The sequence below is a fragment of the Schistocerca americana genome, chromosome X (genome assembly GCF_021461395.2).
Source record: "Schistocerca americana isolate TAMUIC-IGC-003095 chromosome X, iqSchAmer2.1, whole genome shotgun sequence".
Lineage (NCBI taxonomy): Eukaryota > Metazoa > Arthropoda > Insecta > Orthoptera > Acrididae > Schistocerca > Schistocerca americana.
Window position 1 is genome coordinate 797,685,706 of NC_060130.1, and position 27,482 is coordinate 797,713,187.

The window sequence follows — 27,482 nt, forward strand, 5'->3', positions numbered from 1 at the left end:
GTATGTGCAAAACATGATAAATGAAGTGACACAAGGTACATTTGTGTAAATTGTAATGTGCCTTTATGTTTGAATTTTTGTTTCGAGAGATATCACACTTTGAAATATTACTAATGTAATATGTTTTGCATTTTTTTTCTCCTAATAAAGTACCTTTTTGAACAAAATAAGACTTTCTGAACAAAGATTAAAAAAAGGAAATGATTTACACTGGCAATACTGTATTTTGCATCTCATTTTCATCACATCAATAACGGTAGACTGCTACAGTCGTATATATACGCATCGGGTGAAAATAACGCGCACAGGACGGGAGCCGCTGAGAGTAAACACGCGGTGAAAGGGTTAATAACCACTTCAGCTGTATTTAGTCCTTTGTTATTGGATCACTACTGGTTTTGTAGCACTAAAAGCCACATCTTCAGGTGAATGTATGACTAAAACATTAGAGTGGAAAAAGCTTGGAAACTTTTTACCCAACATTCATTGTCCGTCAGAAAAAAAACACCGCTAAAAGGCAGAATGTCATAGAATAAAACAGCCGAATTCAAATGTAGTGGATGGATCCACTTCTCTGATCTATATGGAGAAGAGGCTATTATTTTGTACTGTATCAAGTGATACATTAGTCTTCAGTGACAGTAACAAATACACATAGACAGTCCTGTGGACATGGATTGATTCAAAGTTAAGTATTTCATAGTATTAGTTGAAAACAGTCTTGGTTGCAATTTTAGTTTTTTTTACTTATTTGTTGATACATAAAAAAACTAAAATTGCAACCAAGCCTGTTTTCAACTAATACTAATGCTTCGGTAGCTCAGATGGTAGAGCACTTGCCCGCGAAAGGCAAAGGTGCCAAGTTCGAGTCTCGGTCGGGCACACAGTTTTAATCTGCCAGGAAGTTTCATATCAGTGCACACTCCACTGCAGAGTGAAAATCTCATTCTGGAAACATCCCCCAGGCTGTGGCTAAGCCATGTTTCCGCTATATCCTTTCTTTCAGGAGTGCTAGTTCTGCAAGGTTCGCAGGAGAGCTTCTGTAAAGTTTGGAAGGTAGGAGACGAGATACTGGCAGATGTAAAGCTGTGAGTACCGGGCGTGAGTCGTGCTTCGGTAGCTCAGGTGGTAGAGCACTTGCCCGCGAAAGGCAAAGGTCCTGAGTTCGAGTCTCGGTCGGGCACACAGTTTTAATCTGCCAGGAAGTTTCATATCAGCGCACACTCCGCTGCAGAGTGAAAATCTCATTCTGAATACTATTAAACACTGGTTTGCTGATTCATGCCACAGATGGATTGGAAGAATTTCTTATGTATTTCATGTTGTACAAGTTACAACAACATGATCTAATATTTTGTTTGTGTTCTTGTATCCACTCAGCCTCCTCCAGAAGTAAATCTAAGGACACACCACAGTGGAAATGTGTGTTTATTCATTTGGCACAACAAATGATGACAAGCCTCATCCCTTGCAAAGACTTTCCTCACCTGCTTACAAAGTCAGTGGTGATGAGTACATGTAGTTCCAGTGCATAGTCCACCCTGGTTTGCCTTCAGGTTATTTGTAGAGTTCTGCTAGTGAGTGGCCAAACTATTCCTTAGGTATTCAGATTCTTACTGTATATCCTGTAAAGTATTTCGCCATGCCTGTGTCACCATGGGGTCACCATGGGAAATGTCTCTAAATGAAGTTCTTAAGTTTCAGGTGCAACATATTGAATGACTCCTACTCAGCATCCAACAGATGAATATGTTACTATCACAACAAACAGCACCACAGCCAATTTTTGCACCCAGTGTAATAGTAACAAAATGGATTACTCTGAATATCTTGTGCAACTGGGAGCCCACTTCAGCACCTAAAACATTACAGGTATGGTGCGCATTTGTATCTATTTTGAAAATTGTGTTCTGATTCTGGTACGGAAGATGTTAGTTACAATGAACTTGTTCATATGCTTGGTGAACATTTTGATGCTCAGCTTCATATTGCTGCAGTGAAGTTTAAATTCATCCAGCTAAAGCAGCAGCCTCAAAAATCTTTCACAAACAGTGGACTGCTGAACTCAGAGGACTAACAAGACATTTCAGGTCTAAATGTTCTTGTGGCCTGGGCTATAGTGATGTTATGTTGCATGATGTGATCATGCAGAATGTGTCAGATTCACGCATTCATGCTACTATCTTAAAACTGCCAGATCTGGATCTGAAAACAGTTTTGTCTATTGCAGTGTCTCAAAATATTGTGGACACAACTGATTTTGAGTCACCATCTATTTCTTGTATTCACAGTGCATAAGGCATTCAGTCTAAAGCGAACGTAAAACCAAATAAAAAAAGAGTTTAGATTAACTGTAAAAGTAAAAGTGAAGCTTTTTGGTCTCATGGTGCACATGGTGTACTTCAGAATAATGTGAGGAAAGCTTATCCTTGGTTTTTTTCTAGGCATGATAGAAAAGCTTGTCCTTGGTGTAATTCAAAGTGTTTTCAGTGTGGTAAGCAAGGTCATATGTAGACTGTCTGTTTATGAGGCAGCCAGAGTGCATGGCTTCAGTATAACTTTCAGGAAATGAATGTCATATTGTCACTGCCACTACAGCTGACACTGACCAATGCTCCCTATTCAGCTTTACAGAAGTCTCTGCTGTAGTCCCCAGACAGAAGAACAAACTTTTGTCTGGTTACAAGTGGCTCAGAGAACAATAGGTGCACCTGTTCCCCTCATCAATACAGACACCACCAAAATGATTGGTAGCCTACAGCTACAGAAGCCTGCTTCTGTTTTGTCTGCATACAATGGTCACAAAATACTATTACTTGGTGTGTGTAATTTGCCAGCAACTTTTTGGGATGTTACAAAATGTGTTTCCTTGCACAGCTAGCTGTGGATGCATCTTCTCATAGGAAATGCTTCTTCTTATAGGACTGGAGCTGTGTTCTCCCACAGAATTGGTTTATCTGACAGGTCCATTGCTTTTGCCTCAAAAACTCTCAACAAAGCACAGTACAATTATAGTCAACATGAAAAAGAGGCACTCACCTTTAACTATCGGATTACCAAGTTCCACCAATACTTGTATAAATGGAAGTTCTGTTTCGTTACTGGTAATCAGCCTATAACAGCTTTGTTCAATTCTTCCAAGCCTATTCCACCCCTCCAAAACACAAGTGTGTGCATTCCACTTATGGAACAGAGAGGCATGGAGGAAACAGAATAACCTGGCGAGGCCAACAGCTGACCCACTGTGACACCCCACTGCTTCCTGGTCACAGCCCCACTCCAAACACAGCTGTCTGTGTTGTGGTTTTAACGGCAGCCTATGCATGGGACAGTATTCTCTAGTCTGGCTGCTGCTATTCTCCAACCAATGGTGTGGGATGACACACAATGTTACAAGGAGGCCATTACTTGTTCTAGCAGTGCAGGTATGAATGGGCTACAGTGTGCTTGGTGCCAAATATGGCAATCCTCTCTTGGCCATATGATGTCAGCTGGTGTCTTGATAAGTTTGCCTATCCTCACCTTTCCATACAGTCAAACGCTGGACCACTTCCACATCTGAATGCTCTACAAATCTGGATATTACATGATTGGACCAGCAGGTCGACACCCACAACGAGACCCCTTTCAAACTCTGTCAGCTGCTGATAACACTGTCTCTCACAAGTACATGGCATCTCCATGTCCTTCACAGTGATCTCTCAACACCTGGTGATGTTCACATCCCTTCCATACCCTACCATGTCTGGTAACAACACTAAACACAAACAACACTAATATGTGTGGATACAAAATTACACTGACATCCGACCATGTTTTCTGGGTACTTCATTTTCTTAGTTAGGCAAGCAAAAGCAAACCAAACAACTGCTACTACAACCATATACATGAGAAAAACTGCTCATTGGTAGTCTGTGCTTGACACAGTCTCATGAGCAGTTTAGTGATTCATTTAACTGGGATGTCACTAGATACTGCACTGGCTGTCAGCAATGTAGCTGAGTGCAAGACTGGCAAGGTGTGCAATTTCATTGCTTCAGATCACAGAGATCATATTGGTGCTGGGCTTTCCACATTTTAAAGCATGAAAGGTATTAAGTGTGTATTCCAATTCTGTGAAAAGTACAGTCACCATAGCAAAATGCAGACAGATGTGCAACAATGTAGCTGATCAGTTGTCATTTCAGTACTGGACAACAGCAATCAGTTAGCAGCCATACTGCCCAGAACCATCTTCTGCTATGAGATACAGAAGCCACTTTCCCACACATGTATTCCTACTGAATGCATGTCAGAGTACAGAGATAAACATGGGAGCAAAAACAGCACCAGCAAATCATTGAAGCTTGTAAGAAGGACTGGGGTAATGAGTTGCAGTATATGCTGGTACACACTGGTGGGAGGGATTGCTTTACTGCTACCTGCACATCTGAGATATCTCCTTGTAATTTTTATCTTTTACTGTAGATAAAACTAAATATAAAATATTGGTTTCTCACTGTTCATATGACAAAAATAGCCTTGCGACTTGAGGAATGGACTTATAATATCCATTCCCAAATTCAGACAACTGACTGACTTGTTCTAGATAATCAGTATACTTAAGCTTAATTTCAATAATTGCAAAATTTCAATTTGCAAAATGTTTGCTTGCATCACTCCATGAAAAAAACTGAATTTTACGTACAACTTGATTGAGTGTATCCTCGAGTTCTGCTTCTTCAGGAATTCTGCTGCTTTTTTTCAGCACTAAATCACAAAATTTTGCAAGTAGTTCTGGTGACTTGGATGAACTATTTGCCAGTTTTGTCACTGAATTTCCATTGATAAATTTTCCACAAGCTTTGTCAAGAGCAGCAGCAAATCCCGCATCATTCTTAAAAGATGTCAAAACCAAATAATTGTATTTCTTATACACTTCCAGTATAATCTCCACATAAATTTTTGGATCCTGAAACAAATATTTTATATCATTATGCACAGCAATGTTACTAAATTCTTGTTAAATTTGTCAAGAATGGCAGTACACTAAAGTCTGAGAACTACATTGTGTAGCATCAAAATATGTATGAAATTCTCTGTGACCAATAATAAAGTTAAATATATTCAGTAATATTTCATTTTAAATGTACATTTAATCTTGTTCTGTGCCATATTTGTCAGTAGCAGCTAACTAAGCCATGAATTGTTCCTTAAACTCTTAAGAAAAGTATTCATAGACAAATTTGATGAAATTCAGTTTCATCCTACAACTTCAAAACAAATAGTCAGTGCTGTCAACTATATTACATGTTTGTTTATTTGTTTTGTTCAAATAAGCTTTGTAATATATTAAAGTATTGACAATATTCTCACTTCTCGGCAATATTTTCTAGTTCACAAAAAGGAGACAAAACAATGGTAAGAGATCACCAAATTTCATTAATACAAGCATTTAAAAAAAGCCATAGGAAGAGATGTACATTTTGTATAGAAAAACATTGTCATTGGCAAAGAATATGAATACTGATAAAGGCTGTCAACTGAACAGTCTGCATTCATCTTGTTAAGATGTATTATAATCAACCAATCAGAAATTATTACTATTAGGACTATTTCATAACTCAGCAAAGATTTTTGACTGTGAGCACCATAATATTCTCATGCAAAACCTGGTCCTCCCCTGTGTTCTATCTTTGGTCCTTTGTTGCTTCTAATGTAGATTAATTATCTTTTGTTTGCAATGTCACAAGATAAAATGCTGTCCATTTCGCAAATGATATAAATACACGAATTAAAAAACAGTAACACTCATCTGAGCAAAAAGCAGCCTGTGAAAAATCTGAAAATATAAACAGATGGTTCAAAGTTAACAATGGCAGTTTTCACAAGGCTCAATACATGTAGTTCTCCATTTGTCATGAAACAACACCAACTACAATCTGCTCAAAAATGAAATACAAGAAGTTGAAAGTGTTCTGTTTTTTGGGGACTACAAGTAGACCACAATCAGAATTAAAAAACCTCAACCCACACTTAATGAAGTGCCTTATTTCATTTATATTTGTAGTACACAAGAGTACAACTACATGTAATTTAAAAATGCAGAAATTAGTTTATTCAGCATATTTCACAAAATTATTTCTTGGTGAACATTCTCAGACTAAAAAAGAACATTGTAAGTATTACATTGTCTGTTAGTCTTCAACCACCATATAAGACATCTCGTCTTGAAAACTTATTGTGTAGAAAGAAAGCATTCAAACAAACTAAACTTGCACAAGAAAGGGCACTGGGATTCACAGCATGACTCATCAGAGTTAAAAATGGGTATAAACATAGCTAGAAGCACATTTAATAAAATGTTCTGGGCTACTATGTCATGGTCAAATGGATTATTATTATTATTATTATTATTATTACATGATATACATTAGCAATAATATAAACTCCATATGCACCAAATCTTTGATAAATCTGGCGATTTTGTTCATGTACTGTACACTTATATGGACTGAACAATAACTTTTCAGCACTGAACCACCACACTGTTATATTTACTTGTCTGTGTGAGGAAAATGTGAATTTATTGTGAGGAAAGATATGGCAGCAAAAGCTCAAATTGGACAAAAATTTGGATGGCTGGGGGAGGGGTAGCAGAGACACAGATGTGTCCATATCAAAATACCTATCCCAGCATTTTACTTAGTGATTTACAGAAATTACAGAAGATATAAATGAGGGCAGCCAAACAGGGATTTGAAACCAACTGCTCCTGAATGTGATTCCAGTTTACCACCTTAACCAGTGTACCACATTATTCACAATAAATAGTTATACAATTCTATAAAATCACATTTTCAGGGGCATGTTTCAGAGTATTGACAACACTGATTAGAGGTGATATCAAACTTCATCACTTTACATGCTTGATATGATGGTGACATCATGGTCTTTACCATCATTAAATACATGGCAGTACGTATGGTTGAGAACATAAAATGTCAAAAACATCTGATAACGTAATTTAAAACTTTTATACAGAGCCCAGAAAATATGTAAAACTTCAAAATGCACAACACAGTCATCTCTTTGTCAGCTAAAATGAATTGAGGTTTTCTCTTACACTTACTTTTGTCCTCTGTTCTGAATATAAAACATGTCCATTAAGTTGTGGCATTCTGAAATGAATATGTCACAGTCACTTGCAAGAATAAAATGACATGCATAGCTTGTCTACGCCCAATATGATGATGAGTAAGTGAGGCTTCATTGCACCTTATGGAATGGAGGGAGGAAAGCCTCAGTCAGATTGTTGCTTTTGCCACTTATTGCTTCTTCTGTCTCACCTCCAGTCACTCATTCTCTGATTGGTGCAGAACCTGCTTCAACAACATGCCAATTGACGAGCTCACAGAAGAACGGCATATGGTTCAACTTTGTTACCATAACAGGTGTCTTCAATTGCTGCATACCCTTACACATCTATACAAGAGTACCAAGTGTCACCACAATAGGTGTTTTCATTTGCTGCATTCTCTTATGCATCTGTACAACAGTACAAAGCTGACTGTCCCCTTCTGTGCTTTAGTAGCAGGACTAGGAGGTACTGCACCTTCTGGATCATTTTCCATGTTCAATATATCTATGAAAGAACCTCTGTCTTGATAAGTGAATTGGAATAGATGAGACATTTCTTCCCTTGAATACATCCCATCAGCTCCAATGCTTTCAGGATCATGCAAAGCTCAGACTGCAAACGGTAAATGTTTCTGGAAGGCAGTCCCTAAAGAGATGATAAGAGAAAACCACAGGACAGGTGAGGAAATTCCCCAGTATTGATCTGTAAGTATACAAACTGGTGAAGTATGATGTTTATTAAAAAGATCATCGAAGTTAGGAAAAACATATTTAGGTGATTTCTTTTCCAAAGTATCATATGATCTCAAATAATTCTGAGCCTTCTATGAAGTTAAAGTGATTATTTGCTTCACACTTTGAGCAACACATCGATATCTGCTAATATGCACAATTTCCAAAAGGCACTCAAAAGAGATTCCTAAGTAGTCATGCAACAGTATGATCTGCCAGTTCCTGGGGTGCAGAACAGAAAAAATGTAGGGGTAGATGTCTCTGCATGTCCCACATATGGAACTGTCCGAGGACATTAAAAGTAGTGGTATGGCAGAAACTTCAAGGTCTCAGAAACAACCAATTGCCTGTGCAGGAAATCCTGCTGTATAACTGACTCCAGCTGGTTTTTAAGTTATTGATGCTGGAACAATATCTCCTGAAACTACACTAAAAGTGGCTAAGGAGTTATCTGGACTCTAAGACACAGACAAGGCAGCAGCTGATTATATAATCCAAGATCTTTCTTACATAGCTAATGACAGTACCACTAAAATAATTTCTCTGAAAACTATGGTCCTTCCATGTTTAAGGGGTAAAATTAGTCACATGCCATGAATCAGAGTCATAGCTGGAGGAGGGATGGTTGTAAACTTCATTACTGGTGGATACTAAGTCTCAAATGCCTGTTTCAGCAATAATTCTATCATGGATGAATGCTGGACACTCATCTGACTTGTACCAGAGTGTAGAGTACCACTACACTGGTGTTCTCCACTCAAACAAGGAATGGGCTGGAGCAGTTAGAGGAATGTTTCATCAATTTATTCAGTACATAAACTGCAACAGCAACTGACTTTTTGTAGTGATACTAATCTCTTGACACAGGGGAATCAGAATCCTTAAAATCTGTTTAGAGCAGACACAAGCATATGAGCTACGCTGTTCCCAGCAGTTTCATTTCTTCCTTGAGCATAATGTAGCAGCCATGTTAGGGGTTATGCTTTTCTCTTTCTTCATCAATGTATTTCTGACAGAGTCAGAAAATTGTAAAAGTGAGGAGTTTACAGTGGCTCCCTCAGGCAGACATCAGTAACAACTTCATGATCAGGACTGTCATCCTCTGATCCACCAGACAAGGCCATAATCTGGTGACGTTGAACTGGAACTTCAAGATTTGTTGCTCTCCTTGATTTTTGTTTTTCTTTATCACCTCACCTGGAAGATACAGTATTCTGTTGCTGTTGTTTGTTCCTTTCTGGGCATATTCATAGGTTTTATCCGTTTCACATTCTGCAGTTGCATACAGAAGTGCAGGTGTTTTGTATTTTAAGTAACTGTCATCATTTACATGTTAATACCAGTATTTGGTTTGAATTACACTTTATTCTCTGAGTTATTTATTTGTACATGCAACTGGTCAATTTCTATGATCAGGCCTTTCTCAAGAAAAACTTAACACCCTGTTGGGCAATGATTGCAAAATTTTCTATACATATGGTTTCAAATTCTTGATGAAATGTTTAATGACAATTGGTATCTGGTCTAGGTTACTTCATTACTGACTTTATGAAAGTGTAGTCTTGGAAAGCATTAAAACATTTTTTCCCTCTCTGAGTGTGTTATACTCTTAGCTCAGTTTCTCTTCAATGAAGAATGGACTTCCCCACTCCACACACTAGGCAGCTCTCCAAAGTAATCAACGCAGCTTAATTGGGGATTAGGTTATTTGCGTCATGGGATGCTGAACCTCATTTGCCAGACTTTCACGCAACATGGTGAGGTGCCTGAATCATTGGCAATGGAAGCAGTGCATAGATATATTTGTATATTGCTTAAATTATGAGCAGATGAAACCTGCTGAAATGTACTCTGGTGACTTTGCTACATGAAGTTATGAATAAAGGATGCAGTCTTTTGGAGGTAATGGATGTAGATAGAACGGCAAGTGAGAAGTTAATAATCTTAACAGCCACCACAACCATCACCACCACTTCTTCCTCCTCCTCCTCCTCATAATCATAATCATAATTATAATCATAATCATTATCATCATAATCTACACTGCAACTCACAGATATGTTACTAGGAAATACACTGTGAATTGTAATAGAGAAACAACAGCAGTGTCAAATGGTCTTCTGGCATAGTTGAGCCATCCCAAAGGGAATACCATCACATTCCCAACAATGGAGTCGACTATCACATGATGCTCTGTGTACAATCTACCAATTGAATTTGGGAACAAAATGATCTATTGTGAGAAGAATGTTCATGGAAGGGAGAGGGCCTGCATCTTCAATAAATATGAAGAAATATAGTAAGGGTTGAAGACAGGATAAACTTACTACCCAGAACACTTGGCAAAATTTTACTATATTCCAGTAACTTTTCAAACCTCAAAGTCTTATAACTTAATGCAAAGAGTATTACTCTGAAGACTGTAGAGATTTTCAAGGCAACTGAAGAGATGGATGTGGACATGTAATACACTGTGATGATGAAGGTTCCCCAACCCACAGGGACACTGATGATAACTTCTTCATTTACATAGTACTCCCAAGAAATAGGGCCCTACAGGAGTTTAATACATGTTATAGCACTATATGGTTGCAGGACTAACTTGTTAATTAGATAAGATATACATACAGGATCTGCAGTGTGAAACGGGAACCAAACCAATAAAAGGGGTAGGCTGATCCAGGATGTGATAGAAGATGTGGAGCTCTTATCTTTAAACAGAGTAAGGCAACTGAACACAACTATGTGGGATCATTATGAATATCAACATCTCCATCCTCAATTGGTGGATTTACTGCAAAGAAAAAAATTTGGTAGTCCTATGGAGACCCCCATCAGAGATGTAATAAAACAAAATCTGAAATGTAATTCAGTCTTTAGAATGCAGACTGAGAGAAACTGAGGGATATTATCGGGTCATATCTTTTCCATACAGTGGTAAATAGTATAGGCTTTAGGGCACAATTATTAGTTCGACTCATTCAGCACCAATATCTACAACAACGAAGCAATTCAGCAACACAGATGTGGACCCCTAGCTGATCAATCTATTTCAGATGTTGAGAATGCCCATAAGGCTATGTCAGAGCCTTAAATGACACAGGAAAGAAAAACCAGGCTCATTAGTTACAGACACTGTGAAAATCATTACAGTTCCATTTTACTATAGACTAAGCTAAGTAAATGGGAACATTACCAAAGTGCACTGATACAATATAACATCTAGAACAGGATCTACAACCTCCTGCCACAACTAGTCAAAACACACGTTATATCATCCACACTGAAGCTAAATGATTGATCAATGACTCAAGGGTGGAGAGATTGCTGAATATTTGTTACAGAATCTATACTGTGACAATGACCCTAACAGAGACACTCAAGTGTATATACAACACCAGATATGGAAGATACTGAAGAGAATTTCACAGCCACATTTATGAAAGAGTCAGTTATGCTATCACTGACTAAACTGAAATCCGATAAAAACACCAGGCCAGATAACATCCACAATGAAGTTCAGCAACAGACAGCACCTCAGATTGTGCCATTCCTAATGAAACTTTTGAATGAATATTAAGACTGGGAAACAACTGCCTAGCAATGCCTGTAGTATAGAAGTTGCTCTTCTAGCATACCATTCAGATTGCTCTCCAACTGACTGAATAAGCATCACTCACGAACACGGTCACCTGGCACAGTGTTTCCTATATTATAGTTTATATCTTCCTGATGACAGAATTTTAGGATACTCAGACGTACCAGCATGTTTACCTTTCTTCCATGTGATTGGTGTGACAGTGGCCAGTACCATAAAGGCACGGTACTGCCAAAACTCTGTAAAGCTGTATCAACTTCACTGCATGGCATGTTTCACATTATTTATAGTTTAGTACAATACCTGAACAAGGAGGAAACCAGATGGATGAATTTATTTGTGGAGCCCTTTCAGTCACCAGCCAAGAGCAGCTGATCACAAATCAACTGATGAAAAGGCAACATGGAGAAGATGGGCTAGTAACTGTTCAACAAAGTTCACAATGACTACAAGTGTAATAAGAAATGCCAAGAAAGGAAGGAAAATATATTTGCTTAACAAGAGTGATAGGGCACAAATCGCAGAATATCTGAGTGACCACCATCAAACGTTCATTTCTGAGGAAGAGGATGTGGAACAAAAATGGAAAAAATTCAGAAACATCGTCCAGTACGCCTTAGATAAGTTCGTACCGACTAAGGTCCAAAGCGAGGGGAAAGATCCACCGTGGTATAACAATCATGTACGAAAGGTACTACGGAAACAAAGAAAGCTTCATCATAGGTTTAAGAGTAGTCGAATCATAGCTGATAAGGAAAAGCTGAACGAAGCGAAAAAGAGCGTAAAGAGAGCAATGAGAGAAGCATTCAACAAATTCGAACATAAAACATTGGCAAACAATCTAAACAAGAACCCTAAAAAGTTTTGGTCATATGTAAAATCGGTAAGTGGATCTAAATCCCCTATTCAGTCACTCGTTGACCACGATGGCACCGAAACAGAGGACGACCGAAGAAAGGCAGAAATACTGAATTCAGTGTTCCGAAACTGTTTCACTGCGGAAAATCGTAACACGGTCCCTGACTTCAGCCGTCGCACGGACGCCAAAATGGAAAATATTGAAATAAACGATATCGGAATTGAAAAACAACTGCTATCACTTAGTAGCGGAAAAGCATCCGGACCAGACGAGATACCCTTAAGATTCTACAGTGATTATGCTAAAGAACTTGCCCCCTTTCTATCAGCAATTTATCGTAGATCGCTGGAAGAACGTAAAGTACCTAGCGACTGGAAGAAAGCGCAGGTCGTTCCCATTTTCAAGAAGGGTCATAAATCAGATGCGAATAATTATAGGCCTATTTCGCTTACGTCAATCTGTTGTAGAATAATGGAACATGTTTTATGTTCTCGTATTATGACGTTCTTAGATAATACAAATCTCCTTCATCATAACCAACATGGATTCCGCAAACAGAGATCATGTGAAACTCAGCTCGCCCTATTTGCCCAAGAAATTCACAGTGCCGTAGACACTGGCGAGCAGATTGATGCCGTATTCCTGGACTTCAGGAAGGCATTTGATACGGTTCCGCACTTACGTTTAGTGAAAAAAATACGAGCTTACGGAATATCGGACCAGGTTTGTGATTGGATTCAGGATTTCCTAGAAGAAAGAACACAACATGTCATTCTTAACGGTTCAAAATCTGCAGATGTAGAGGTAATTTCGGGAGTACCGCAGGGAAGCGTGATAGGACCTTTATTGTTTACAATATACATAAATGACTTAGTTGACAACATCGGTAGCTCCGTGAGGCTATTTGCAGATGACACGGTTGTCTACAAGAAAGTAGCAACATCAGAAGACTCGTACGTACTCCAGGAGGACCTGCAGAGGATTAATGCATGGTGCGACAGCTGGCAGCTTTCCCTAAACGTAGATAAATGTAATATAATGCGCATACATAGGGGCAGAAATCCATTCCAGTACGATTATGCCATAGGTGGTAAATCATTGGAAACGGTAACGACCGTAAAATACTTAGGAGTTACTATCCGGAGCGATCTGAAGTGGAATGATCACATAAAACAAATAGTGGGAAAAGCAGGCGCCAGGTTGAGATTCATAGGAAGAATTCTAAGAAAATGTGACTCATCGACGAAAGAAGTAGCTTACAAAACGCTTGTTCGTCCGATTCTTGAGTATTGCTCATCAGTATGGGACCCTTACCAGGTTGGATTAATAGAAGAGATAGACATGATCCAGCGAAAAGCAGCGCGATTCGTCATGGGGACATTTAGTCAGCGCGAGAGCGTTACGGAGATGCTGAACAAGCTCCAGTGGTGGACACTTCAAGAAAGGCGTTACGCAATACGGAGAGGTTTATTATCGAAATTACGAGAGAGCACATTCCGGGAAGAGATGGGCAACATATTACTACCGCCCACATATATCTCGCGTAATGATCACAACGAAAAGATCCGAGAAATTAGAGCAAATACGGAGACTTACAAGCAGTCGTTCTCCCCACGCACAATTTGTGAATGGAACAGGGAAGGGGGGATCAGATAGTGGTACAATAAGTACCCTCCGCCACACACCGTAAGGTGGCTCGCGGAGTATAGATGTAGATGTAGATGTGTATTGATCAATTTGTCCAAAGACAATACACAGCCAGTGGTTAAATCAAATCAGACCATCTACAGGCATCCTGTACCAGGCAGCAACAATATCAGCAATGTTTCACCCACTAATAAAGAACCCAGTCAACAAGTATGAGATGCATAACAGTGACACTTTTGCCATCCTTGTGGGAAGTATCTATAAGTAGGCTATATTCAGTGGCACTTAGCAAAAAATTGCTTGATATGATGGTAACATAGGAGACTGCAGATTGAACATTTTGGCAGCAGGGAGAATCAGAATTAAAGTTGAAACAATGAGTGTTGCAACTGCAAACACATTGATTAATAATGAAGTAATCATTCTAAATAACCTAGAATCTTACATACCTAGGTTCCTCATAACTGAGCAAGGAATAATTTGGAATATTGAGACATCTCTTCCAGATGCCACCACTTCAGAAACAGAATGCGAGGTGGTGGTATGATCACTAAGAAGACTCAGAAACGACACAAGTTGACATAGGCAGGAGGCCCCTGTCAGCATACAGTTACATTCATAGCCCAGTAGTGACCTTGCTATGTCAAAATACCTGGATGGCACACTGAATAGCACAGTGTTACGTTTCCCCATTGTTCAAGTTCTATCCCATATGTGTTATGAATATAGCAGAAAACAATGCCATATCACTGCTGCATATATAATTAATAAATGTTCCAATGATGCATCATGTACCAAGAAGCTCACAATTCTGTGAATAAAACATAATCAGCATATGTGTTCCTTGAAGTTTTCCCAATGGATAGAATATTCCATCACCTTTTGGGCACAAATTCATAATAGCATTATTTCTTCTACTGACATTTCAGATGATAACCATACAGCCATCTTCAAAATGAATCAATGACAGAATTAAAGCCACTTGACACAATACTCTGGAGTAAATGTGCATGCATCAGAGATAAAACAGTCAGAAACAAGAGTGACAGTCGTAGATAAAACTTTGTGTCCAAGTATAAAACACAGCAGGTGGTAAGTCAAAAAATTCATAGTGCTTAAGAATTACATAGTTAATTATTAGAATGGATGCCACATGCTGGTATTCCACACAGTGAAAACTTGGAACAATAATTCCTCTGAAAGCACAGATGTGAAGTGAGTGGTTTGCATGACTTGTTGAGCTGGAACTGCTCATCAGCTGAGCAGGTTGTCTGCTAATGGTATTTCCACAGTTCCCTTGACCACTGAATCCCAATAGGATGAGGCTGTGGCTAATATCTTGACTTTCTTGTAATCCATGGAATGGTCAGTGGAAACATAATGTTCAGCCACTGCACATTTGTTGGGATGTAGAAGGCAGATGTGTCAAAGTGTTCAATGTACCTTTCTTGTAAAGTGTGTACTGTTTTCAACACATGTCATCTAGTTAAATAATTAACCACCTAATTCATAAGCATCACAGCTATGCTGACTCGAAGCTTCTTATGTTTCATTCTTAGATGCATAAAGTTTTATCTATGAATGACACTCCTGCTGCCAACTGTTTTATCTCTGATGTAGGTGCATTTACTCCACACCATTGTGTCAATTGGTTTCAATTCTGGTTTGCCTTGAAAACAGCTATATGATTATCAGCTGATATACTAGAGGCATGCCCAAAATATGATGGACAGATCAGAGTATTTGAAACCAAAATAAATTTGGTGCAGACTGGCTTACAGTAATGTTTGTTACCAAGAAGCTTGCATATCATACAAAATACAGGGTGCAAAAAATGAAAATAATGCCATCAATCAATATAAAAGAACCTACAGCATTTCCTCAATTATATCGCCATCCAATAGCAATGAAGAGAAGTTTAATCTCCTCAGATGTGGCCATCGATAAGGAGTGCATGCAGGATTTCTGCAGGATGGGGCCTAATGGATAGTATATGCCAGCAGAGACAATCACCAGCTGTAGCTGTAATGTGCAGAACTGCTGGGTGTGAAGCAGCCTATATAACTGGCAGCTTGACTTGGCATGCTAAGACCAATTTGCACTCTTTTATAAAACCATAAGTAATGAGCCATTAACAATTGGCCTATGATGACCCCAATTTGGATTTGGAATTTAGCTTGGCTACTGATTGGACTTTTGACATTAGTTTACAGCAACTTTGGCATTAATTCCTGACTATGAATTGTCTGGCAAATAGTGTGGTACCTTTTATCACTGCTGAAAACTGTATGCCAATTGGACATTTGACTGACCATAGTGAAATTTCTCCAAGTAACCATTCTCTTAACTGACTCGTTAGTGGTTTACCTTGTTGTATTTTAAATCTTCAAATGTAAGAAAAATTAGTTGGCACACTGGGCCTTTGTTCAGCATTGCTCCTCTCTCCAGCAATCCAGTAATCTGTACTTCATTACTGTTGTATCAACTGAGACTGAAGCCAAAGCCACCAAAGAAACACACACACACACACACACACACACACACACACACACACACACACAGAAACACACTCTTCCCTCTCAGATGTTTACAAGTATCAGATCTACACTGTTTCACCCATGACTCAACAAATGTAAAACCTCCTAATCAATTACATCCTTAGCTTAATACAGTGTGCCATTCAACAAATTTCTGCAGCCACATCAATGCACAGTTATTCAGTGGCATAAAATACCTGACTTGCTTCAGTCAATTACTTCAACTGGGTTGGAGAGTAAAGGGACGAAACTACAGGGTCATCAGTCTTACTTCAATTGACGGTGAAAATTGTTTCTACAATGGAATGCTAGTTTACTTCATTCCAATAGCATGAATTTTGTCCACAATGTATGTACACACAAATTTTTAATTTTGATTTTCTGAAACTCTGTGAGGATTACATCTCTAGAAGGTTGTACAGCATATTTGAATACAGCAATGTGCACACTCAAACAGTGGTTCACAAGAAATGGTTTAGAAACATTCACAGTAAAATTATCTGTAGTACTGATCAAAGGCAGCAATCAAAATAACTGAAGGGGTTTTTACACAATTGTGGTGGTGACGGAATGTCCGCACAGCTCTAATGCTCCACTAGGTTACATTGTGCCTAGCCACTGACTGTGAAAGAAGTTGTTATGGATCTGTATTGAAAAAAATCAACATATGTCAATACAAAGTGCTGAGGGTCTGTAGGCAAGCTGTGTGGTACACCTTGAAAGTTCACTATTAACTTAAGTGTGTGAACCTCCATAATTCACCGACACTGATTGCACCTCTGTGGAAAATTTCTTCCAAAAGAGCTCAAACCAGATCAATGAATGTCAAACACATTACTTCTTGATTAATAGGACTCTTCCCCTATTTGTAGATGTTTACTTATGTGTTAAAGGCACTACTACACCCAGGTTTCATGGAAGTTGGTTGGCTACAATAAACAGCAGATTCCAATCCTAGGTCAGTTCTCCACTCCTGTATCTTTCAAATCTGTTTTTTGCCCTCTCACCTTCCTTACTGTGGTTCATTCCCACACCAGAGACCTTTTCAGGTTAGATGCATTTAACACGTTAGATTTCTCCATTGCTGATGAGGTAAATTTAGTGTCAGATCAAGTTCTGTATCAGCAACTGGAGTCCCTCTGCTCTGAAGTTTCGTTTCTGTTTTCCCTTGGCTAGGTTGTACTACTGGTTTTCAGGCCCACATTACGAGGAAAGAGTCCGCCTGCCCTCATTTTTTTCAGGCCTGACAGACACCTGTCACACTGCATGGATCTGTCAAGGCTGAATTAGACCATTTGATGTAGCTCCATGTCATTCAGCCTATTTCTTTTAGTGAATAGGCTACACCACTGGTCATCATTAAGCTGCTGGCATGTAAGCTTCATCTATGGGGTGACTTCAATGTCATGATTAATGCACAGTCTGTGATTGATACATACCCTTCGCCCTGCTCTGATGAGTTGCTCACAAAATTTTCAGGCAGCCACTACTCTTCCAACATTGATTTGTCAGAAGCACACCTCCAGTTCCCCTTGGATGAGTTCACTAGGTGCCTTTTTGTTGCCAATACACCTTTCAGCCTATACCAGTATCCATTCTTGCCTTTTGGTGTTGCTAGTGCACCAGTAATTTTTAGCATCTTTTAGAACAGCTGATAGCCTCTGTAATTGGTTGCACAAACTACCTTGAGAATATCATTGTTTTGGATTCTTCCACTGAAGAGCACTTTAGTGATCATTGTTTTCTGTTTTTCGGACTGCGGGTCTCAGTGCAATCTTGCCAGATCTCAATTTTTTCAGCCATCAATTGTGTACCTAGGTTTTGAGGTTTCTTGCATGGGGGTCAAGCTGTTGCATCACAATGTTGATGCAACTGCAGTTTTACCTTGGCCAACCTCCATTAAGGAATTACAGGCATCTCTAGTAAAGTTGCATACTACCATAAGTTTTTACTGGACAAATCCAGTGTTGCTCAGCCACTGCACACACTTTTGCATAAAAATATGCCTTTTCTCTGGCCCCCAGCTTGTGACTGAGCGTTCACTTTGCTTATCTAAACTTCAATCTGCCCCATGCCTTGCCACTTTTCAGCTGTGTCAGCATCTTGTGTTGGCTACAGATGCCTCTCAGCACAGTCTTGGCATGGTGTTGGCACACAAATACGCAGACAGCTCTGAATGACCCATTGCTTATGCTTCTAAGACTTTAACTCCTGCTCAGCATTGGTATTCTCAGACTGGAAGGGAGGCTTTAGCGATTGTATCCGCCTTAAAGAAATTTCATGTCTTCTTGTATGGTTCTAAGTTCCATGGATCACATGCTGTTGATTGCTCTTTTTAACCCTTCAGCTTCCATGTTGGACCAGGGAGCACACTGTTTGCAGTGGTGGGCTCTCTTCCTCTCCCGTTATCATTATCAGATCCATTACTGGCCGACGGCGCAACAAGCCAACACTGATGACTTATCTTGCTTTCTGATCAGGCCAGACCTGGTGTTTGATTGGGACAAGTTGCTTTGTTTCTATTTACATATTGAGAACCAGAAATTGGTCGATGGTTTTCCCATCACTAGCATCAGCCATCACCACAGATCCTGTACTTAGTCTGGTCCTCTCTTTTGTGCAATATGGTTGGCAGAATAAACCCTGGGCCACACCCGGATCCCTTACATAGTTACTTCTCTCTCCAACACCACCCTTCTGTGTAATGGAGTTCTTTTGTTAGCTACACAGGACACTGCTCCTCAGGTTGTGATTCCCACTTCCTTATGCTGTAATGTACTGCAGCTTTGTGTGTCAGTCATTGGAGGACTTCTGGCACCAAAGATTTGGCCTGCCGGCATGTGTATTGGCCATGCATAGATAGGGACATTACATGGCTTATCGCCGTGTGTGCTCACTGTGTTCAGCAACAGGTGGCCCTGCAGTCGTCTTTTCCTCCTTGACTGATGTCATAGTGCCCATGAGAGTGTCTACATGTAAATTTTGCTGGGCCCTTCCTAAACCGGTATTGGCTCACTGTAGTGGGTGTCTATTCCAAGTTTCCCTATGTGGCACGTTGTCTGTCCACACACATATGGCGGCCACTATTTTGGCCCTGTTTAAGATTTTTGCAATTGAGGGGCTTCCATATATTGTGGTTACTGACAAATGGCCCCACTTTGTTTGTGGAGAATTTGCATCTTTTTGTCAGGCTAGTGGTGTTTGCTATATCACAGCTTCCCCATTTCATCCTCAATATAATGATGAGGCTGAATGCATGGTGTGGATGTTTAAAACTCAGATATGGAAGTATGTATCTGGCAGGTCCCCTGAAATTGCTTTAGACTGTTTTTTGTGTTTGTACCATTTCACTCTAGTGGGGGACAAGAGCCTGACAGAGCTGCTACATGGATGCCAACCACGGACACTCCTTCACCTGCTGCAATCAACGCTGCTTCCACCGGCGTCACCAGCTCCATGACAGTTCTGGCCAGGTGCACCTGTTTGGGCTTGCGGTGTTGGCTGCTGGCTGAACTGGGTTCCTGCCATAATTGAGCATCACCGGCGCCTGTATGTCATCTGTGCTCCTGATTGGTCAATGTCCAATCACTTTGATCAGCTGCGGCTACGCATGGTGGGGCTCGTTCCATCACTTCCCCTGCCCCTGCCAATGCCTGTTCCTGTGTTGCAGACAGTTCGCACTGCAGAGGGGTTCACCGACTGGTGTTCCTGCCTCTGCCCCCACTACTTGACTGTCATTGCCAGTGCAGGCTCTGCTGCACCTGATGCCGCAGCAACTGCTGCCGCCTCTGCTGCTGGGTCCTGTGAGACTGTTGTCTCCAATGCCCCTGCTGATGCCTCTGGTACTGACCACTGACCTCAATGACATCATCCTCAGTCCTGCCCTATGGCCTCTCACAAATGGAGGGATGGCACACCAACCTGCCCTCTAATCACTTCCACTCCTACTCACTGGTGCCTGCCTGCCACATGCTGCAGCAGTTGCAGTCATCAGGTGATGAAATTGAAGTCAGCCCTGTCACTGATGTTTTCTGTAACTTGTGGTCTGAGTGCCTTATGAGATCAGTGTTTTTTTTCCCCACGCTACCAGTGCTTTTTTGGTACCAATGCTGTTTTACTGTACCATACATTCTTCTGTGCCTTGTGTTTTTCATGTTACAGAGGCCTCTTGGCACGCTCTGGTCAGCCACTGAAGAAACATCATTATTTAACTGAGCACAAATGAGTGCTCGTCCTGTTCTTCGTGCTGTATTACTGTTGTCCAGTCAATGGGACCAGAGCTATGAACTTCTTGCTATAACATGGTATAAACTGCCATGCCTTATGAGAGCAATACCCACTCAGATAATAAAATTTTGATGCAGTTTGTAACATCAAATTTCGCACCAATTAATGTATAGGCTAATGGTTCAAAAACCACCAGCTATGCTGGAAACATGTGCTACATTCCAAGTTTACAGAAGTCTGATTTATTTAAATTAGCAACAAGACCAAACACCAAGCTATGCAACTTGTGGCCATAATAGAAGTACTACATGTGCGCTCACATATGGCAACTGCTTTATACATAATAACTCAGTGATTCACTAATTGTTTTAACAATTATGAAGAACTTCAGTCACAGCAAAAGTGAAAACCCTGTTGTACACATGCAGACTGAAAACCCTACTGTAGACATGATCACTGAAGTGCTATTATTGATGTGAAGAGAAGACAAATCTGTTATCTTCAACTGGGCAAAATCATATAGTGAAATTACCAGTAGTGAATTTTTTGACCACCTGGTCAAGGAATCTGCTGCAGCAGTGAATGTAACTTGGACTGAAATCCCAATTATGGATTAGCTGAATGACTCCCAAAGTAATTATAAAAGATGGCAAAACCATGTGGACCACAAGATACAATGGCCAATTTGCCCCATTAATGACCTAGTTAATTCTAAGAACATATGGTCTTCCTTGGCCTAAGTCAATTCTAGTATGAGTTTAGACATGAAAAGTTAATGGACGATGCCATACATCAGCCACTCCATTTAGTAGATAAATCCCAACACCCTTCCATTCTGGTGCCCCATATCCAGCTAATGCCAGGTAGGGTCTGGTATGGTATTTCTCCAATACAATACCTGTACACAGGCTATAATTATGATGGGATCACCACTCCCACAAGCATTTTAAAGCTACTGCCAGCTCCCCCCCCCCCCCCTGCCCCAAGGAGGGCTCTGTGTACTGCTTCTGTCTACTTCTGATGTATATCATGTGGGCAAATGTGGCATCATTTTTCAAAGTGTTTGCGCATTGTACAAATGAGGTGGAAACTGGGAACCAGCCTGGTATTTACCTAAGTGCATATGGAAAACTGCCTAAAAACCAAATTTTGGCTGGACAACACACCAGCCCCTGTCATTAATCTGTGAGGTGTATTCAATGTGGGGCCAGTGTATCCCCCTGCATACCAGAAGTGGGCACTTCAATGCCCTCGGCCACCCAGGCAGGTCAGATAAATTCCAACAAAAGTACATCATTGCAATGGTAAACAGCACAGACACCTTCAGTAATCTCTGGTAGCTTACAATGTTCATATCGATAAGAGAACTTGGTATATGCATAAAACTTACTCCTTTGAAAATATAAAATATTGATGCCATCAGGGAGCATAATGAGGCACCAATTTTAAGTAATCTGCCAACCGAGCCCCTTCTTCAAATCATGGAATGGGGATACAAAACATCATTGTACTTATAGATGACCTCCAGGACATGGTTTCAGGGAATTCCAGGATTGCACTGTAAAATAAAACCTGTGGTGTGATGGAACATAATGAGATGATGTTCCCGAAACAAAGTTACCACTGAAACATACAAAACCTCACTTCCTACCATGGTAGAAACTTCAGAGAAACCTGATTGTTAAGTTGGGACCTGTAACTACAAAACAGAGCATTATTTGTAGGAGTGAATTTGGATAAAAAGGAAGTATTGTGTACATGTTTACTCAGTGGGACTTAAAAGCCTGCATGCTAATGCATAAACTAGCCACAGTTTGCTCTGTGACATGCAGAGTACACATACAAACAACCTGGACACACTACAGTGCTATTTTCAGCAGTACCATTACCTCTGCAGTCAATGTATGTGCACAAGCACTGTTAATAGAGAAATAACACTGAGTTCCACCAGACCAAGATGGGCTACTCATCATAAGACTCAATGGGTCTCTGGAACTGTGCTAGTGGAGTCACTGCTTGCCATTCTGGGAATTTACCAAATGATATAACTAGTAGATATGTAGCAGCATGGTACTGGTTGCTTATGTAAGATCCAGAAGAAGTACAAAAATGTGCCACAATAAGTAATCTAGTTTCAAAACTAGATGGTGGATTTATGGCAGGAGAGTAGCACATCAGCAATAAGAGCTATAAATATTCTCCATGGGCTTCAAAGAAAAGGAAAACTGAACTATGTCAATCACTATCAGTACACAATCTACTTCTTTATGGGACACAATACGTATTACAACTTTACATAAAATTAAAAGGCAACAGAAAGGACTGTGTGAACATGGAGAACAGGATATTCCTGAACATAAAATAATTCACTGTACACAATACACATACTTGCGCATATCAACCAGGTAAATCATGCGAGTCAGCTCTCCACCAGCTTGTTGGGAAGGTGGAGAAAGCACTTCACTTCCAGGAAATAGCCCTCTCTATCTTACTGGATATCGAGGGGGCCTTCAGTAACATGACCTTCGATTCCATGGTAATGGCAGCAGAGGTGCATAACCTGGGGACCACTATATGCAGGTGGACCAAGGCCATGCTTAGTGGAAGGAAGGTAGAGGCTACCATGATGCATGAAAAGATGGTAATTAACACCACTAGGGGCTGCCCACAAGGAGGAGTTCTGTCTCCTCTATTGTGGAATCTAGTGGTGAACGAACTCATTGTGGAATTAAATTCCAGACAATGCTTCTGCCAAGGATATGCAGATGACCTTGTCATAGTAATACTTGGCAAATTTACTGACACAGTTATAAATATGGCACAAGGAAGTTTGGACATTGTGCAAAATTGGTGCATTAAACAGGATCTGAGGGTTAATCCCAAGAAGACTGTTTTGGTGCCATTTACAAAGAGACATATTCAACACTCAAGTTGGAATCTAAAGCTCTTCGATGAAACTCTGCCTGTGAAGGGGATAGTGAAATATCTAGGGGTAGCTTTAGATGAGAAACTAACATGGACCCCGCACATTAAGAGTATCTGCTCCAAGGCAAAAAGTACTCTAGTGGGTACTAGAAGGGCTTGTGGCAAAAACTGGTGCCTGAGCCCCAGGAATATGCACTGGATATACACCACAGTGGTCAGACCTAGGATTTCCTACGGCGCCACAGTGTGGTGGAAGAAGGTATAACAGAGGGTTGCAGCTAAGGAGCTTGCTAAGGTGCAGAAATTGGCCTGCTTAGCCATAACAGGCAGAATTAGCAGCATACCAACTGCCAGAATGGAAGCCATGCTGTACATGCCTCCACTACTCCTTGGGTCAAGACGGAGGCAGCAGCTGGGGCACACAGACTTAAAACTGGCAACAACTGGGTCTCATTCAGATATCCAAAATCACACACTAACATAGTGAGTGAGGTAAATATAGGAATGACTGGGGAAATGTCTGCCGACTATATAACAACTCCCAACTGCTTCGACAAGCCTTACAATATAATAACTGGAAGCAGGGATCAGTGGGAAAAAACAGTTCGACACTGTACAGGGGACATCGTTTGGTTCACAGATGGGTTGAAAATAGACCAAGGCGTTTGGGCAGGGGTGTACAGGGTTCAGGCAAGACTTCTCTCTAGGAAAACTGGCCTCTGTATTCCAAGCTGAAATTTCTGCAATCAGGGCATGTGTGGAGGAGAATATGCGTAGGTGCTACAAGGACCATAGCATCTACATCTATTCAGACAGCCAGGCAGCTCTGAAATCATTGGCAGCTCCTGCAACAAGATCTAAGATTGTTGCAGAATGTCACAGGGCTCTGGTGGAGCTAGGGGGAAGCAATAGGGTAAACCTAGTGTGGGTCCCTGGCCACTCAGGATCTGTGGCAATAAACAAGCCAACAGATTGGCTAGGATGGGGGCAACAACTCCATTTATTGGATTGGAATTGTCTTGACAACCACCAAGGCTATGATTAAGTTAAAACTACAGAACTGGCTTAGGAAACAGCATGCAGGATATTGGACCAAGGTCCATAAACAAAAACATGGTAAGGTAATGATGCCCAAGCCATGTTTTAAAAGAAGCTCTGTAATCCTGGGATTGAACAGGAAAGAGATCAAACTGATGACTGGACTGATGACCGGCCATGGGAATTTCAAAAAACACCTACACACAATTGGTATAATGGAAGAGGACCCTAAATGTAGGATCTGTGATGAGGGTGAAGAAACTGCATCACACCTAATCTTTGAATGCATGGCATTGGAGAGTACAAGATACAGAATCTTTGGGACAACTAGACCTGAAGAAATTGTGCCCAACAAAAAACTGGTAGAGGGACTCCTTGCACTATTTAAGGGCACTGGTTGGCTTTACTAGATAGACAGGGAGTGATACCGCACCATAAACTCAGTTTTGGTGCAGGCAGGGGCGGTTTAGATCTAAGATGGTTTTAGCTTCCCTGTTAAAATCAAATCAAATCAAATCGAAAATACACAAACTTCACACAGAACAGATACTGACACATTCTGCCACATAAAAATGTAGTGAAAACTGAGATTATGAATTGTACATTAAATTAGACAAATTGGCAAAGAAAATCTCAGAATAGTTGTATGTACCATGTCAGTCCAAAAATTTTTGAGACTAGTTTAATAAAAAATAGAGAAAACGTAAGATGGTGGTTTAATGTTGCAGGTGTTGTACGTAGTCCCCCCACCACCACCGCTGCTGCCACTCGAGTACAATGCACAGAACATTCATACAACCATGTGAAACTTTCAGAAAAGTCCTTCCTTAGGACGTTGTTCTGTGTCACACTGGCTTGAATGTCAATTACATCATCAAAAGTGTCGAACCTTCATATGCTCTTCACTGTTCATATTGATTTTATGATGCCTTGTCATGCATGATGAATTTTTCCTGAAAAGAACTGTCAGAAGCTGGCACACTATAGCACACATCTGCTACATAACACTGCCTGCTTACAATTGACTGGCAGTCTGCACATCTGTTGTTTACAGCTGTTATTTCAAGTTTCCACTGTAGTTACTGTGCTCAAATCGCTTATACCAGGAATAAAATCAGTCTAAGAACTTTTTGAACACATGATATATGTTAGGTCCACATACACAGTAATGACCCCCTTCCTTCATACCCTAGTAATCTAGTGATACAGAAAGTGCAAATGACTAGTAGTGAAAGTGCTATAGCTGCAACCTTGTTTATCATCAGAGATGTCACACCAATAAATGAAGCCAATGAATGTGGCCATGAAATGGCTGAACATCTAAAGATAATAGTTAGTTGTTGTTCATAATGTGGAGGTTAACCATTAACATCAACAGATATCAATTAGGACTGGAGAGAGAGAGAGAGAGAGAGAGAGAGAGAGAGAGAGAGAGAGGAGCTAAGACAATGAAAAACATGTTCTTTTATGACATCACAAGAAAAAGTAAAAGGAGAAGAAAATTTATTAGACTCAGATTTGTAGCTTACATTCAGAGCAGCTTCACCAACTTGATCTATGGCAGCAAGGCCCATGTTTGTAACATGGATGTCAAACAGGCTCCGTAAGTCTTGTAGACCAAATAAAATGTGAGATACCAACTGGTACATTCTTCCAAGATCTTCGGTTTTATAAAAATAGAGCAGCCTCTGGAACTCTACATGAAACATTTCTAATTGTTTTTCAATTAATACCCTCTCGCATGTGTCACAAAGAATATCCAATGTTGTTGGATGAAGGTATATGTGCACTCGTCTTTGTTCTTCAAATAGTCTCAGCTCAACCTGAAACAAATTTTAAGCATTGTATACTTAAGAAAAATTAGATTCTAATCAATTACAATGCTGGGGTTTCCATATGCCATGAACTTAAATACAACAAGGAGAAAACAGGTAATGAAACCCAAATCCAAAAATTAACACATTGTTATCACTATGTAACAAATACGAGTAGGAGTGTCTAGCAATATTATACATTTGTTCCATCCTGCTTCAGGAAATGATAGTGTGACATATCAAGAAATTGTGGCACTAGAAAGATGAGGGGCAACAACTGCATGACATAAATGATCAGTACAGACATTTCAGACTGAGAAATAATATAAAATGACAACATTTAAGATATAGTGAATGACAGTAGGAAGTAAGATACATAGTAGTTGCTTACATTGCCCACTTTCACTGTGACACTAATCCCTATTACTCAAATACTCAGTACCAGGTATTAGTCATAGAATCTGTGGTGTTACACACTATTGACACTATGCCAGGCATTCTATATCAACAGGTTGGCAGTAACAAATGTCACTGCCCAGCCAAACCACAGCCAGTTTGTAGATGCACCTGCACACGTGAGTAGCGCCACCACAAAACAATAATAATTAATAATTAAGAAGACAGCACGTCGACACCAGGCAGTCTAATCATGGAGCTTACCTGCAGCCTTTACAGCATATTAGTTTGCCTCACTATTATTGTGATTGTTTATGATGAACATGGCTGTGTAATTGACTAGTTTGGACTTGCGAAAGAACATTAAGTATATGATGTTACATATAATGTGTGCTTCTAATTATTTCGCTCTCTGTCTCAGCACCCACCTATTCTTCAGCATCTGCCCCTGGACCAAACCAACAACTGGCAATGAGACTGTACCCATGGATGTTCCAAAATTTGACCTGCACTTGGCTGCAATTTTTTTCTCCTTTAATTCATTGTTTTTTAGTGACTGTACATACTTTTCACTGTAAGAATTTGATGGA

General features: G+C 40.1%; 1 protein-coding gene across 1 annotated transcript in view; it reads right to left on the bottom strand.

Annotated features, from left to right (window-relative positions):
- LOC124556540 (cullin-1-like) overlaps window positions 1-27,482 on the bottom strand; it is a 213,784-nt gene that overhangs the window by 47,241 nt on the left and 139,061 nt on the right. The window contains exons 8-9 of the mRNA XM_047130494.1: window positions 26,212-26,505; window positions 4,688-4,951 (exon numbers count right to left, since the gene is read on the bottom strand). Of these exons, the coding sequence (XP_046986450.1) occupies window positions 4,688-4,951; window positions 26,212-26,505 (558 nt within the window). The remainder of the gene's footprint in view (window positions 1-4,687; window positions 4,952-26,211; window positions 26,506-27,482) is intronic.